General features: G+C 38.5%; 1 protein-coding gene across 13 annotated transcripts in view; it reads left to right on the forward strand.

Moving 5' to 3' along the window:
- The window catches only part of NRXN1 (neurexin 1), a 668,036-nt gene extending 653,538 nt beyond the window's left edge, over positions 1 to 14,498 (forward strand). For all 13 annotated transcript variants that reach the window (XM_030236511.2, XM_050972677.1, XM_030236512.2 and 10 more), the window contains one exon: positions 13,526 to 14,498. In XM_030236511.2, coding sequence (XP_030092371.1) covers positions 13,526 to 13,833 — 308 coding nt within the window. In that variant the 3' untranslated portion in view covers positions 13,834 to 14,498. The remainder of the gene's footprint in view (positions 1 to 13,525) is intronic.
- Positions 14,499 to 15,338: the final 840 nt, after the last annotated feature.

Consider the following 15,338-nt stretch of genomic DNA (forward strand, 5'->3'; position numbering starts at 1 on the left):
TTTTAAAGCAATATATTGGTTACATAGCACTAAATAATTTTCCAAATCACCTGGGTATTAAAGCTGTATTTATATTTTCTCGGGCTTACAGCTCACTGAAAGCCAATGAAATTTCAGAATAATTCTTCTCTGAGGTAGTTTGAGCTCCGGGGCTGCAGCCTTTGGTAGTCCTGAGCCGTGCAGAGTCATTTAGCTGGTGGGTGCAAGAATGAGAGAGGTGAAATGGAACTTTCTGACAGCTTATTGTTTCTGTCCAAACTATGGTTCAGGAAAGGGATGAATGTTAGTCTTCCAGAAAAAAATTGCCATTAGCTTTACATACTGTTGCTCAGCTTTCCTGTTTTAGCTTAGTATTCATCACACAGCTACACTTCTCATTTTTGTTTATTTGAGAATGGTTTTACTGTTTCATTTGTCAGATCCCAACTGCTACTGCTTTTTTTTAAAAAAAACCCTGTGGATTGGCACAGAAATTATGTTCTGCATAATCCCAATTGTCTGGATCATTTTGTCTGTCATTCTTCTCATCAAAATGTCATTCGTCCTCCCACTCTCAACTTTTAAAAGCTGTTAATTTGCCTTCATCAGCCTTGTCATTTTATCATACTTGAAAACACCTGAGCCAAAGGGGTTACTGAAGTTGTAACTTCTGGCATATCAGTCTCTCTGTTTTAGTCTTAGTCAGTGTTATGAATAACTTTTTTCCATGAATAGTCAGGTAGGCATTGCTCAATCTCCATAATACTGCAGTCTCCGTGTGGATTTGAGCTGCTCCTAACAGTAGGCTAGAATTCAAGGAGAGAAGCACAGTGCTGTTGGCAATCAGAGCCTGATGATTGTTTTTCTTTTCACTTGAAATAGGAGATACAGAAGGATATGTCCCTCCATTTAAAATACCCCCATGGTTCAGCTCAGCTTTTCCCCCTTAACCCTTTCCACAAACCAGACTGGCTTCTCCACAGCTACTCCTCAATGTCCTCACTAATGGTGGTGAAACTTATCTGTCCTAACAAGTAATTCTGGGAGGCTGAAAATACAATGATTAGGGCTGGTTTACTTTTGTGTTTTCACTACAGAGGCTATAGTCTGGGATCCTTCAGCAAAGGAATCCACCTCAGGGCAAGAGATGATGCGCTCAGAGCTGTGTGGTCAACACTTTTCCACCAAGAATTCAATCAAGGGATGGCCAAAGCCCCTGCAGTTTTATTAACAGAGCCATAACTCAATATTTCTGTGATGACTGGCCATAATATGCCTATTTCTAACCAGTGTTCTCCACTCCAAATGAGAGCCTATTCAACAAACAGTTTGAATATGGTACTCCTATATCTCATAGAAAATACTGCTTATCCAGATTTCACTAATTAGTGAGATTTCTGCATAAAATAGGGCTTTTTTCCTAGTACAAATATGTTGCAGTTTGTAGTGGCTAACAAGTCCCACTCTGCCACCACCAGCTTTGCTTTCTCTGCACCTGTCTGCTAAATAATAAATGGAAAGATGTAATTCGCCACAAATTTCATATAGGACATAAAAATGTAAACCCGATTAGGAGCTGCTGAGCAGCAATCCCATCATCTTGTCTGGAACATAAAGTCACAAAAATTATAATTGCAGATTTCATTGTGGTATACAAACTGCTAAATGTGCCATAATTGGATGAAGTCATAACAAATTTATTAGCATGCAAAACTTAGTCAACATAATTTTTTTTGCATTATGTTTCGTGTAGTAAGGCAACAAGTATTGCTTTCACAGCCTCTCCACCTTTCCCTAAATACCAGCAAAAACATGAAGATTGAGGATGATTACAATAATGGTAATAAAAAAAACAGTTTATATTTCCTTAACTTCATGTTATGGATGAAATAATAAAACCTTTTCATTTTGTAGACAAGTTGCAAAAAATTTCAGTGGTAACCTATCCAAAAAAAAAAAAAAAAAGAACCTGGGACAAATTACTGATTTTACATGAGGAGTTATAAAACTGCAGGTGGACAAATTGCCATTCTTCACATCAGGACTGCTGTTCCAGCCGTTGTTGCTGAGCTCTGTAGAGAGCTCTGATTTCTGCTGAGTTTCAGTGAGCATTTGTGCTACACAGCTTATTTGTTCCAGTTACTCTGGGCTGGTACTTTATTTGTTAGCTATTATCTAAGCACTTCTGTAGCTATTGAAATGTTCCAAAAGGCAGAGAGGTCTGAGCTGGGTCAAATGGAGTGAAATGACTGAGTTTAATGGCAAGGAAATCTCAACCAGGACAAAAGTCTTACAGTTTCAGACAAACACACAAACAGTTCTTTTCCTGCAAATTAATTTTAAATCTTTCTCAAATTTGTGACTCAAAGGAGGTTTAAGCTCACAATTAGGTTGAAAGCTTCTCTTACAGCCCCAGCTGAAATGGGATAAATAGAGGTTTTGGTGGTCTCAAAGCCAGTATATTCCCTGGTCTTGGGAATTTTACCAGAAGGTAACCTTCAAAGTGAAAGAGGGCTTTTTCTTCAGGTTCAAACAAGTGTCTTTCAACCAGTGGAACTCCACATGTTGCAATCAAAGAAAATACTCCTTCATCTCTTGATTTGGCCGTTTTTGGCTTCCACTTCCCAGGGCAATGTTTGATTTTATTTTTACTGTTCTGTGGGTAAAAAGAATACTCAGGACAGAGGTCAGTCAGGTACAACTGCTGGCAGCACTGGTTAGCTTTCTTAACCCTAATTCCGAGGGATAAATTAAATAATTTTTTTCCTATATTATTAAGAAAGAATGGTTAATAGGATAGATGCTTCTGGGCTGATCTTTGAGCATGTTTTTAGTTTTTCCAACATGTTGGCCAGACTAATTGCCTTGCAGAAAACAACTGGTGACAACCAGAAATCTCCAAAGGACCAGTTTAGCCTAGAGAGTGAAAAAGCCACTGCTGCAGAGGACTCCTAGAGAGCAGTCACTGCTTTGGGGAAGGCTTAGTCCTGTGAGCAGAACAGTGTGGGGCTTTACATGCAAACTTCTTCCTACATGCATGTCCTCTTCTCTGTGACAGCATGTGGGACAGATGAGATGGCCCAGAACCCTATAACATTCTCAGCCACCTTGTGATGGTTTAGGTTTGATCCCACCATTGATGCCTGTTTTTCCAACAGGCAGAGCTGTGAAATAGGGATTTGTGAGTGTTTTATGCTCTTTGTTAGAAGTTTTGCTTTCTTTTCCTGTCACGAATTACTGCACTGTATTCCTGGTGCATCTGGCAGCAAGATAGCATTGCAGTAGGAGGTGAAGTGACTCCTATAATTTATACATCACTGCAAGTGCCCTGTTTAATGCTCTACATGGAATTCATTGTTCAAGAAGCTGAAACAAAGAAAAATAAAATTACAGTTAGTTCATAGGGTTACTGTGTTCATTATGGCTTGAGACATAAAGGGAATATTTGTGCCTCAGTCCAATTATCCTGTAGTTCTATATGCATTTCCAGTGCCAGAAAGGTCTGTCTTGAATTAAACTTTTAAAGTGTTTAGATGTGAAACACATAGTCATGCTGTATAAGCTACTACAGGGTGAAAATATGCTTTATTTACAAACTTACTATGGCTGTGCATAAAAGAATTGAGGGGATTAAGATATAGATTAATCTTCCTTCAATTAAAGATAAAATACTTTTAAAGCTTACTTAATTGTTTTAAAATAAATCCTAAAGCCTTCTGCAGAGGAACAGAAAGTAAATGCTGCATTTTTCCAAATTATTTTATTGTTAACTAAACTACTTCTTTGTCAACAGGCTGAGGTCCTAGTGCCTGTCTTAGTGAATTACAAATATGGCATTTCTAGTTTGAATTTGAGAAAAAATAATTATTTTTCCTGATTATCTGAAGAAGTGAGGTTCAAAATCATGATTGATCCATTGTGTCAAAGCTGACCTCTACTTTTTGCCAGCCATGCCATTGAAACTTGGGAATACTGAGTAGAACTGGAGATTTCCAGGCACTCCTTGGGATTTTCATACATTCCTAGTGTCAGATGGAAGAACGTAGATGGATACAGCGGAGCTGGCTTTTTTCCCTGCACAGAGTGGTTTTCTGGAAGTGCAATACCAGCAGCTCAGTGTTCTCTGTGGTAAGAAATATTGCCATCAGACTGCTGTAAATCCCACAAGGCTCTCTGTTAACTCTCACAAGAGCCTCTCTGCCCGGCCATAAATGATGGATGGTTTTCCTTGGGTGTAACTTGGAGGGTGCATCCATACCCTGTGCATATCCTTGCTAAAGCTGGGTCTTCTCACTTCTATAAAACATGGAAGAGTTAAATAAGAATGGCTGCTGGGGTTTAATCCCAGCAAGAGAACATTCCCAGTGCAAACACCAGCCTTGTTATTTGTGTGGAAGCACAAATCTTGATTTCATGCTTCAGACATACACAAAAAGGCAACTCTAGAGAAATTTACTAAGTGGCAGTTGTTATTCCTGCTGTTACCTGCTCAGTGGTTTGGAGTTAGACATCTCCACAGAACCAACAAAACCGAGTGGCAACATTTTACATAATTTCAAGAAATGTTCTCTTTATGAACAATAATTCAGTAAAAATGGGAACATTACTCAATGTGCCTGAAGGAGTGTCCAAAGAAAGAGGGGTCTGTTATTCTTCTTTCTTTTAGAGATTTAAAAGGCAGCTAGTGAGTCAGTTCTGAAGGTATTTGCAGGCAAAGCTGCAGCACAAGATGCTGCTGTTTTTACCAGGACTGAGATGTATATGTAGAGAAGCAAACAAGGCTCTCCACATCACTCATTCACAAATCCACTGACTTCAGTGGAATTCCTAAAGTTTTTTCAGTACTAGGAAATTCCCCAGGTATTTCAGTGATATGTCCATGAATATCACATCCTTTAATTCAAGTTAATTGAGGACTTACTTTCCTGGTTTTCCCTAGAAAAATTTGCAGGAAAAACTGTTGCTTGTATATGAGCAGTTGCTTGACCTATTCTTTTTGATATTCTCAAAAAAAGAACCTGTCTTACAGAAAAATTATTGCATAGACCTTAAAAATTAAAATTAGATCTATGTCCATGCTCTCTTCAATAAAGCAGACATGGTTTTAAAGCCTGGTATTCAGAATTTTCAGTAATAAAGCACATTTAGCTCCAGTGGCTGTCCATGTATCATTAGTAAATGAAAATAGGTTCTAGACAGTTTCAAATCTTTTGTTATTCTTTGTTGTTAGCCACAGAAATGATGATGTTTGTTCTTTGACAGCCTCCACTATGAGGAGTTTCCACCATTTTCAAAAACAGTGTAGATCTTTTTAATCTGGAATCAGAGAGTCACTGAATTCAAAAACAGCCTGTAAAACACATTATATTTACTGAAAACAATTAAATAAGGCCAAATATATATTATGTGGACTTTCAAAAACATTTTCCACAGGTGAACATCACACTCTGGATGAAAAATGCAGAAAATAAGTGTGATAGTAATTGTAAAATGGAGGTTTTCAGAAACAGGCAAGTAATTATTGACTTGACTGAGACTCTTTTCTAATTCAACAAGGAATTTTGGAAAGACAGAGGATTTACATACACAAGGATGGAGTAGAGATATGATTGAATCTAGAACACGTTCCATTAATTTTCATGTTGATCTGCTTAAAAAATCATAAATTAAAGTGTATAATCCTAAAAGATTGTCCTTTAAATCAAGTTTAAAGTTAGGATCAAGAGTGCACATAAAGTGTTGAATAAATAAATGAGTTCTAGTTTGTCTGAAATTAGTCTCTGTGTTACTGGTGCCTTGATTAATGAAACTTCTCTGTTTTCCTTGAGCTTCATTTTGGTTTGATTTGCTACATCTAGTGCTTATATTTTCTTGCAGACTGTGGACACTATACTGAAACTGTTTCCTGTAGTTTTGCAATGCATATGCATTGAATTTCTTCTTTTTGTGAAGGAAACTCACTTTTCCACAGTTCTATTTTTCATCCTTTTCTATGTTCATGAAAAACATAGAAAAAAGACAATATTTTGCAGAGGTAGGAGAAGGTTTATAGCCAAAATACTGGCCTGAATTAGCATTGAATTCCTCAGTTGCTATGCCAAGTCTTTCTCAAACCAAACTTGAGCAATAAGATGTTAAGCCAGGTCTTTCAAATTCTATAGGAAATTTCTAATACCTGATAAATTCAATTAATATTTTGCTCTAGAGCAGTTGGTGCCTGCCAGCATCAAGTTCTCAAACCAGTAACCATCCTACCATACTGCTGGCAGTGAACTGGTTTGCTGACCCCTCTGCCAGAGAAGAGAAACAAGAACAAACTGGAAACTTCTTGCTGGTGCTTTCTAGCAGCCAGTGGAGTGTGAACACCCATTAGCTCTTGCCCACCTAGTACTAAGGATGCTGCTACTGATTTTCAACCCCTTGCTCACAGCTCATTTAAACCTGTGCCAGAAGCTCTGGGGTATGGTGGTGTGTGAGCTGTGAATTTGACAGCCTGCAAAGTGGTAGGAGAATGCTGACAGGTTTGAGAACTAGGTATTCTCCAAGGGTGTTGCTCATAAATGGAAGCAGGAAAAAGTCAAGGCAAAAGTAACCTATAATGAGGGTGCATGTACCTGAAATAGTCTAACCTTAGGCTATCTCTTCCTGACTATATAAAGAACTGAATGAAACCTTCTTCTGCTGTGTTGACATGCTATTCTATTTAGGTTTCAAAACCAGCACTTCTCCTGAGGTTAAGGGCTGTGGTCTAGATCTGGGACTTTGATGGTTTAAATGTGAACTGGCTTCAACAGTAGCCTCAGATCTAGAATACATCATATGTTGTGAATGTACCCTTCAAAAAGTTTCAGCAAAGGGAAAAATGAAAGATGAAAGAAGTGAGAACACAAAAATTATATTCTGAAATGAAACAAGGCTTTATAGATATCCCAAACTTTTTTCCCTTGTGCCAACATCAGAGACACCAAAATTGTTTTATAGACTATGCTGAGAAAAGCAAAGAAAACCAAGGCAGTCTTATTAATTGTAATAATTTTATCAGGAGAAAAAGAACATTAATTACATTAAATGTAACTTTTATCCATCCTGAGTTCCATTTGTCTTTCTCTTCCCATTCCCAGAGAAGCATATATGGTTTAGGCAGTAACAGGATTCAGGCTGAGCAAGTGGAGCTGTGAATCTGAGCCTTTGGGTAGCAGGAGTAGTTCAGTATTTATAGCAGCTGCACCCCTAGTGTGTGTGCAAGGATATTCTGGATGTCTTGAAAGCCTGGCCCCTTCCTCTCCCAGGCATGTTATCAGCTTTGTCAGTAATGGGTCTGACTTGATGACAGTGTTTGGAACAAATTGAGTGCTGTGCTTTCTGCTTCAACATTCCAGCCATATATAAATATATATATACATATATAATGTTTGTGGCATAGACATTTATCTCTTCATGTAGTAGCTCCTTAGTGAAGGAGGAAAATCAGGGAATCACCCACAGTTGTGAGATGAATGTGGGTGTCTACACCTCCAGCTCATTTCATGAGCAAGAATCCTTCCACGCTCTGCAGGCCAAGCCAGCAGATTCCTCATGCTTTACAACTACATTTTGATATTCTGCTCAAAACTGGTTCCTAGATAAGGAGGTTGGGAATTTTTGGCCTTTTTTTAAAATGAGATGACAACGTTTAAAATAGCAAGCAATGAAACCTTGATCTGGCAAAGCTCATAGCAAAACTTTTCCTGAAGTCAGTGGAGCCCAAATGTCCCAGTTTTGGTTCAATGCAGCCAATCTTACTGTGAGCTGCCACCAAAAATTTATCTTTCCAGTGCCCCTGCTCTTTTCTTGCTTTAACACTGAGTCTTCAGGGAGCAAGAGCAGCATGCAACTCACTGAGCAAATGATCCCAGTTCAGCTGTCTGGACTGGTGGCCCACAGTTGCAGCAGCTAGCTCTAGCTTGAAAACATGCTGTCACTAGTGTAAAATTTTTAGTTTGTCTTCCTTATGTTATCTTATTTGCAAAAGCTGCCCCCCCCTTTCCCACTTAGGGATACTTCAATTTAAAACACAAACTACTGACTCTGCTAGTCAACCAAAAATTCTGAAACAAAGCACCAAATTACCAAAGATTTCTCAGAATATGCACAAAACCAGGAAATTAACTTCACTTACAAACTAAATAAGGAGAGATACAAAGCCAAATGACAAATATAGAAGTGGGGAGAGGTAGGACACCTGAACTGTTAAGAGAAGATAGAGTCATTGTTTGGGGAGAAGGAATACTCAAAGAGAAGTAATGCAGCTGAAATGTTAAAATATGCTAGTAAAAAGTGTAAAACCACAGGGATGAAGGCTGTTAAAAGGCTTCATTAAGTGATATATTGGTTTATATTCTCTATTTTGGCTAAAAATAAACTTAGTTTTGTGGAAAATATTTTCACAAAAGCTTGTTATAAAACTGTGAAACATTTCCCTCAGCTCTGCAAAACAGAGTAACTCCTAAACCCCACTGATTTGGTGTGCTCCATCAACTGGCACTGTACAACCAACTATTCTATCTCCCTTTAGACTTGTGATGACATTTTAAAAGGTTGAGAAAACAACCTTCCACCTCTCAGCCACAGGGGAAAAAGAAGTTACTTGCAAACCCTGCAGTCCTAAGGAGCTGGTAGGATTTGTAAATGACTCGAAGTCGATATATGACAAATCATTACACTTGGAAATAAGCACTCAGTTCAGTGCAGAGAGAATGTTTAGCTTCTTAGCAAACCAATCTTTTTAGCTGTGGATGCTGTTCCACTGCTGGACTATTTTTATAACAAGCTAAGTTTGTTGACGTTGCTTTAGAGGTATCTTAATGCATGGGTTTGCACACCAAAGAGCAGAACAGATACCTGAAAAATTTTCCTTTGAACACAAGTCTACAGCAGACCTTCCTGCTGGTTTTGAAGCTGGGCTGCACCTACCCCAGTTCTGCAGAGGAAGCTCTGGGGTTTGTTTTTCAGAGGTGTTCATTGTACAGAGGTGCTGAATTTGCAGGGAGCTCAGAAACCAGCTCACCAGAATCCAGCAATGCTGCAGAAAATCGACCACAAACAGGTCTACAATGATAGCACACAGAGTGAAAATTAGTATGTGTCCTGTAAATAATTGCCTTCATGCCTCATTGCAAATGCAGTAGTTAAACATTTCTGTCTTGTGAGTAATTTCCTATTCACAGTTTGTGGGAAGGCATAAATGTAAAGAAAGCAAGTTTGGAGTCCTTTTGTCTTTTTTTTTGTTTTTGTTTTGTTTTTCGGTCTGCTAATTTCAATTCACAAACACCATGGGAACCTGCAATTCCAATTTTCTTTTCGCAGTATTAATGAAAACTGGGCACTGAAAATAGTTAGATTTCTTTCCCTCTAAATCTTAAACCACTTAGAAATACAGTCAAGAATAATAACTTTCTAATCCATTATTACACAATGTAAAACTGTGCTCAACTGCTATTATTTCATGCAAAGATTTTCATAAGTGGTAGGAAGAGGCTTTTAGAACTCAGTTTCTTCTAAGCTGGTTTTTGAGGCAGTACAAAAACGCTGGTTGTGTGCTGTTGAGAGGAAGAGCTGTGCATCAGAGAAGTGTTTTAAGAAGGGACCCTTGCACCACAAGATGATAATCAGTTCCTCTCACTGGTATGGCAAGGTTTGAGCATATTTACTGCCTTTATGATTTTTTATTGTTCCTAATCAAACCAACCTCAATTTGTTGTTTTAATAAATAGATAGTTTCAGGGTTTGGGCTTTGGGTATATTTTTGTGACAACCCTTTACTCTTAAAATCAGAGTAATATTTTATGTCATTTAATCTTAACATACTCCAAGAAGGTATTTCAGTTCTCATTTACAGTAAGATGTCTAGGATGGTGTTAATATCTTTTTCATGCTGCAGACACTAAGAGACACTGCAGCTGAGTAAGAGGCAAGGTTACCTGCAGACACACCTCTGCCGACGTGCCAGGAGCCAATGGCTCTGCCTGGTCCAGCTACCAAGATGCTGGGAAGAAAACTGCATCCAGTGTTTGCCAAAGAGCTGGGAAGCAAAGAGCATGATTTCTGTAAATTTATACTCTTCATTTGCTCTCCACTGACATCGTCTGCTATCCCTTGCAATCCTTCCTGTCTTGCAGGAGAAAAAATATAGGTGAATTCCCCTTGGAATTGACTTCAGTCTTAGTCAAACAAAGGCACTGCTTAAATAGAAGGCAGCTATTTCAGCCATGTTATGGATGTGGAATTATTTATTTATATAGATTTCAGAAGAAATTAAGGTTGACTTTTTTCCAGTGGCCCTTTCCTCCATCTCTCAGAACAGGACTCTTTTTTGGTGTGTACTCCATTAGCTGTTCGTATCTAAAGTCCTCACAGACAAACCTATGTGCTTTGTAAAACTTTTCTATTTCCTCCTCTTTTATTTGTCTGGAGAGGCTCTGCTAGGTTAAATTCATATTTTAATGTAAATGGAACAAAAATAGCAAGTCCTTTTCCTTGCTGAATTGCTCCTTTTCCAGAAGTCCAAACAAATGCAACAACAGATGCTTTGAAATGTTATAAGTTTAAATAACATCAGTGTAGTGGTTGAATATTTCTCAGACAGATGGGTTAAATGAGACAATTGTGAAAACATTCTTAAAATAAAAGGAAGCCATCAGGTGAGAGGCAGGAATTTAGGTAACATTGAAAAATATACCTTAGATGTTTCTTTTAGATTGCAATATTAGAATGTTTTCCTCTGAGCAAGCTGTTAACTGTCATTTAGTAGACATTAATTGCAAAGTTAGTTGACAGCATTTGGCCCAAATGTATGTATCTTAAAGAGAAAGAGCAGCTGTTAATCCATCAGGTATTGACAGTGTATTCAGTGGCTTCTATTATTTCTCAGACAGAAATTAATTTCCTGAAATCACATACAGTAAGATAAGACTCTCTCATTTTCACTCACTATGGAAATACTCAGTCTTTGTTCTGCACCCAATGCATTGTCTCTTGTAAAACAGTAAGTGACACCCTAAGTGTAAAAGAATTTCCATTTTCTACAATAGCTACAATGAACAAACAGGATCTAAACCAGTCACTGACTACTTTGGAACAGGGCACCTTTCTTTGAAGGCTGGCATCTGCCCTGAAATGACATAAACATCTTAAAACCTTCAAGACCTCTTGTGTTGCCATAGAAAGTACCAACGGCCCCAACTCATAACAAGGGAGAACTTTCAGAAGGATACAAAAAGTTAAAATACTATTTGATATGGGTTTTTTAAATTTTATAGTTATGTCTCTGTTCTTTCAGCTGAAAAAAATGTCAACTTCTTTAAACCTGTTTGAAATAACGGCCAGGAGGAAGTGTTTCAGCAGTAAGAACACAGGTCACCAATAAATAAATGATGAATAATAACAGAGTGGAGAAGGAACTTATTCTTGTGGGGAATTGTGGCTTTTTTGCTATGTTTTATTATTCATAGGCCAATTGTAGATGTCTGTAGCTGGTGGCTGCTTTCAATTCTGGTAGTCCAAACTTGTTGCAATTTTTGGACTGGTATTGATATTTTGACTGGCATTACATTTAAAGTGGCATCCTTAAAATCATCATCTTCCTGTTATGTCTTTACAGTGCTTTAAAAAGTGACTCTGGAGCATAGTGTGCTTTTGTGGACCTTGAGCAAGACCCTTTTCTAGCACACCTCAGTACAATGATACCTGTAGGCACACCCTGATAAAGTTAAGATCCTGGATGTATGGTAAAGCTGGCATTTAGTACTTTTAGTTAACATCTATATTTTACTGGTTGAATTTTTAGCCATGCATAATGATGCATAAATGCAGCTTCTCCAAGCCAGGTTGGCTCTCCTGAGCTCAGCCAAGGCTGGCAGTGCTGAGGACACACAGCCTCCCAGAAGTTTGGACATGCTGGTATAATCAGAGGAATACTGCATTAACCCAGATAACTTCATTTCTGTCCATGACACTTGTTAGACTAGAGAGGATCCATCTCAGCTATCACCACTTTGTGATTCTATCTAAAGATCTGCCTCCCCTGCTGCTGCAAAATTCAACGAAGAAAGGAGATCATGGAAAACACAAAAGCACTGTGTGTGCTGAGAGCATTTAAACTAAAAATTCCTCCTGGAATTAGGGTTTCATTCCTCATGGCTGTGCAAGGGCTCAAAATATGCCAGACAACACAATAGTTCCTATCAAGAAGATTTTCCAGTGTGAAGACATAGGTCAGATCTATTCACATCACAGCTGAAAAGACCAGAGTCTGGCCTCAGAGGTGGCTTCTTAGGAGGCTGAGTCCTTACTCTGTGCAATTTGAGAGGTTTTCTTGGGGCATAAAGCAATCCTTGAAGGAACATCTGATAATGGGCTCAGTGATGAAAAAAAGGAATGGGAGAAGTGAGTGAAAAAGTGCTCTAAAGTGTAGCCATATCCAAGGAGGACTCTGAAGTAGAAAATAGGAGAAAGGGTTGGATAGCTCTCTAAAAGCAGTAAGAATAAATAGAATTCATTTTTAAAAAGAAAAGAAAACATTAGAAGGAAAGGAGAAACTGAGGAAAGGGAAGAGTACAGGAGAGCTGAGGATACCTTATCTGTAGTGAATTTATTGGCTGCTATCAGCCGTTTTCTTCTTTTTTCCCCCTCCATTCCGTCTTATCGTCACTGCCTTCTCAATAAATAGTATGGTGTCACTTTTTGCTCCTTACAGAAAGAGAGGGAGAGAGAAAGGGAGAGGGAAATCCTTTCCTCTGAGATGTTCATGTCCCTGCATTTAAATTGTGGCACATCTGTTATTTCAGATTATTTAGGCATTATTTGCCTAACAACACACTAGGACAAATTACACCTTTGAAGGCTACAACGAGGTGTTCTTTGCTGTTCTTTTCCTTTAAGCCTGAAAAAGATGTACTGCAACCCTAACTGGTTTTGGACTAGAAGAGGGGGGTGCTGATGCCTTGTGTAGGCTGACCTAGAACAAAGACTAGATGGAGCTAAAGAATTAAGTAGGGATTTATTACGAGGCCTCAATAGATCCACCTTGGGCAGCACAACCCAAAATGGACAAAAAAAATTAGAGACCACCAGCCATGGGGTCTCACACTTTTATAAGTTTTGGCCAATTAGCATATTGGAGCTAATTGTCCAATACAGCTTTAGCCCTTTAGCCCGTGAAGTCCCATCCTTCTTGTTTTCTCTCTTCATTCCACCGTTGTTTATGCTCTTGGGCCTGAGATCTGGATGGGCTGTCCTTGGGTCCCCAGCTAGAGAAGGAATTATTTTGCCTACCTGCTCTGTGAAAAGAGCTCACCATCCCCTAATAAGAAGCCAAGTCTTACACACCAAAGCAGAACAGAATCTGAAAAATCTGAAAGCTAAGACCTGAGGCATCAGTGCATCTCCAGGCTGTCCTGGCCTGGCGGGTGCAGCTAGAAGGACACATGGCCGTAGCAGCAGGCATGACTGACTCCTCCATGTGGAAACTCAAGGATAACCTCTCCTTTCTTTCCTTATCTACCCACAGCAAACCCCACCAGGGCAGGAGGAGGACGGGAGTACCCCGGCTCGTCCGAGGTGATCCGCGAATCCAGCAGCACGACGGGCATGGTGGTTGGGATCGTGGCGGCGGCGGCGCTGTGCATCCTCATCCTCCTGTATGCCATGTACAAGTACAGGAATCGAGACGAAGGCTCCTACCACGTGGATGAGAGTCGAAACTACATCAGTAACTCAGCACAATCCAACGGGGCTGTGATCAAGGAGAAACAGCCCAACAGCGCTAAAAGTTCCAACAAAAACAAGAAAAATAAGGATAAGGAGTACTATGTCTGATCTCAACATCTAAAAGAACGCTTGTATAGAAATAGTCTTCATTTTATCTGAGACATAATACAAACTTATTTACTTTACTTTTTATGAAGCACATTCAAAAACAAACAAACAGAAAAGACAGGGAATGCAATCAGAAAGGAAAGACTGTTTTTAAAAACAAGCATTTCATGCTCTTGTTTTTCAGAAACAGGAGCTGATAAATTCCCTAACATCCACAGTGTTTTCATTTACTCTGCCTGTCTTTATGTTGCTGGAACGTTTCTGAAAGACAATGATGACACCACGCACTCATAAAGCAAGGAGTATTACTACAACATCGAGGCACAATATGAAAAAATAATCAAATTAAAAAAAAACAAAACAGGAAAATAAAAAAAAAAAGAAAAAAGAAGCTACCTATGATTCTGGATTTAGCCAAAGTGCTAGCGCTTTCTTGAGAAGTAAGTTAGTCTTATTGTCAGAGAAGACTGTCATTAAATGTGGTGACTCAACAAGCAAACATAAAGAGTTTGCCGTCTGGTGCAGTGAAGCAGTGATTGGAAACTTGCATTTTGAAACAAAGTGCTGGCTTTTCTGAAGACTTATGTAGAAATACTTTCAAAAAGCCCCTTTCTGGTTGTGAGGAAAATAGTATGGAGGCCTTATTTTCAAAAACAAAAACAAAAATCTGGAATATAAGGCACATTTCCACAAAAATATTAAAAAAAAAAAAAAAGAAAAAAAAAGAAAAACAAGAGGGCATAGATGCAATCATTGGGAAATTTTCATGCACGCTTAATATGTTATTACATATGTTTATATAAAAACACATCTATATGTGCTTTCTGGACTGTGATAAGTGATGTTTTATAGCCTGTTGTATAGAAAATGCAAACTATATCTGCTCTTCAGCCATTTTTGGTAAACTCAATGTTATAAGTGTTGCTAGGTATAGAGAGTTTTATGACATCTGGAGCAACAGACATTCTTCAGTTTTTTTGCAGCCATTATAAATTGTCCCAGACTTTTTCCCCTTTTTTCTTTTTTTTTTTTTTTCTGATTTTTAATTTACAGTGTAGTGGTTATACAAAGGGGGATGTGTATGAATGTATATAAGAGTCAGCTAATTTTTTTCTTACCTGTACAGCTCTATTATGTTGCAATTAAGTTTCAGTAGTTTGTATGAAAGAAGTGGACTAGAAAGCAAAAATATATCTCTACTGTAATTTGTCTTCTCCCTCCTATCCCCATCTCTTGCTCCTGATATGCATCAATGAAGTTGATCAGAATGGCCAATTTTCCTAGAAATATACATTCATTAATTAGCTAAATGTTTAGTGACTTAAACTGGCCTTTGGCTTCCAGTCAAAGCTTCACTATTGGAGAGCATGGTTTGCCTTACAGAAACCTTGTTCTTAGAAATTACAAGAATGATGAGTTTCTTGAGAATCTTAGGAAGTATCATATAGTGTTTATCTGGCATTCATATGAAGAACAGCTACTACAGCACTGGGTGGTAAAAGATC

The sequence above is a fragment of the Serinus canaria genome, chromosome 3 (assembly GCF_022539315.1).
Source record: "Serinus canaria isolate serCan28SL12 chromosome 3, serCan2020, whole genome shotgun sequence".
Classification (NCBI taxonomy): Eukaryota; Metazoa; Chordata; class Aves; order Passeriformes; family Fringillidae; genus Serinus; species Serinus canaria.